The 1,612-nt window shown below is 49.4% G+C and overlaps 2 protein-coding genes across 2 annotated transcripts; both read left to right on the top strand.

The window, feature by feature from the left end:
* Positions 1-124: 124 nt before the first annotated feature.
* Positions 125-507, top strand: Tsp_12996 (conserved hypothetical protein; the record flags this gene model as incomplete). The annotated part of the gene is made up of 1 exon (XM_003368942.1): positions 125-507. A coding segment is annotated over one exon (383 nt), but the record flags the coding sequence as incomplete, so codon positions are not given.
* Positions 508-847: 340 nt separating this feature from the next.
* Positions 848-1,600, top strand: Tsp_12995 (conserved hypothetical protein; the record flags this gene model as incomplete). Its single annotated transcript, XM_003368941.1, has 2 exons — positions 848-1,001; positions 1,041-1,600. Coding segments are annotated over exons 1-2 (714 nt in total), but the record flags the coding sequence as incomplete, so codon positions are not given.
* Between the last annotated feature and the right edge of the window lie 12 nt (positions 1,601-1,612).

Here is a 1,612-nt window from a genome sequence, read left to right as displayed (position 1 = left end):
CTATTTGTGCGCCATTTGTCTGTGATTAATAATCTTCTGTCAACATCAACAAAAGGCATTGGTGCCACAACAAATATCGCAAGTTGATCTTGAATTGTTGATAAAATGAGAAATGAAAACTAAGTGTTGTTGCAAAATGGTTATTTGAAATGGAATTCAAAACGGTCTGTAACAACCATTGCTATACGGCGGCGTTGCTCATTGCAGGTCTGGCTGAGGCAGCTGCAGAGCCGCGGCAATAAAACCTCCCATCCCGCCCAGTTCAAAGATGCCGCCGGCGAGAAAGGCGGTTGGCTTCTGGCGACAGACCTGCATGACCGGACACGTCGGTACCCAATTAGCCATTGTACGGCGTGTCGTTTGGTCATCGATCCGAGGGCACGCCGGTCGTTGATGGTCCGTTGGGGCATAGGGTCAAAGCCGCCGCGTAATAAGCCGCTGATTTATAGAAGAGCCGCAAGCCGGGGGATTGTCAGCAAGACAATGGAGGGATCGAATTTCAGTTGACCCACCCCGGTGCCCCCCTGCGGCGAAATCCCTCTATATATTGGAGCGGCGAAGACCATCTAGCAGTTAGTGTGTTCGGAGCGAGAGTGGTGACTGACGTGGAGACGTACAATACGTGTGGAAGCGAACCCTGAAGATGTCGACTAGAAGACGAGACCGCGCGAGCGAGGAGGAGCCAGCTCAGAGCGACGGCGGACGAACTGGAGCGGACCCGGAGAAAACGAATCAGCCGACCCCACTCGGCGGGTCGTTACACGTCCAGTTCATTTTCCTTTGCTGTTGTCTTTGAGACCAGTGCTTTCGTTCCTGAGTTATTGAAATCATTTTCTTTCTTTTCCCTATGGCTAATGTACCTGAGTTGCATCTTGTATCAAATCGGTGCGGTGGTACGTCCCTTGTGCATGAAGGCAGGGCATATAAATTAAAACGTACCGGCAGACAGAAATATTGGAGATGCTCGAAAGTATGTGCTAAATGTACAGTGTGTTTCCTTCGTTATTAAGGGTTAGTTTATTTTGGTATAGGCTAAAAAGGCTGCGGTGGTGCCATATGGACCAACCTTGATGTGACATCGGTGATCAAGCAGAACGATCACATCGAAAGCTGCCCAGTGGATGAACACTTGGCATACAAAATGGAAAAGAGGGCGATTTTGACAAAGCGCATCGCGGAAGAAACAAAGCCCATCCCGGCCATTTATGACGAGGAAGCTTCCGCCGCGTCCGCCGAGCCATCAACATCTGGCTATTTTCCGCTGTATAAACGAGTAAAGTCCTCGATGTACAGGCACCGGGCAAAGCGATACCCAAAACTGCCCAGTCATCGTCGGAACCTGCAAATCCCGGTCCCGTTTAGAACAACGAAGGCCGGTGATGATTTCTTATTGTGGCAGAGTGCATCGAGGCACATACTGGTCTTTGCTACGGGTTACAACATTAGACTACTGGCAGCCATGAAAAACTTGGGCCATGCATTGAGGTTGTACGACAGTGGTATCAACAACCTGTTTACCATCCATGGCCTTTGTGGCGGGCTAGTTGGTGCCCAGCAATCTATTTGTTCATGTACGGGTAAAGATATTGGAAACGTACGGGTTATTATTTTT

This window comes from Trichinella spiralis (assembly GCF_000181795.1).
Source record: "Trichinella spiralis strain ISS 195 chromosome Unknown Scfld1562, whole genome shotgun sequence".
Classification (NCBI taxonomy): domain Eukaryota; kingdom Metazoa; phylum Nematoda; class Enoplea; order Trichinellida; family Trichinellidae; genus Trichinella; species Trichinella spiralis.
Note: the sequence above shows the minus strand (reverse complement) of the source record. Positions and strands in the feature narration are given on the sequence as shown.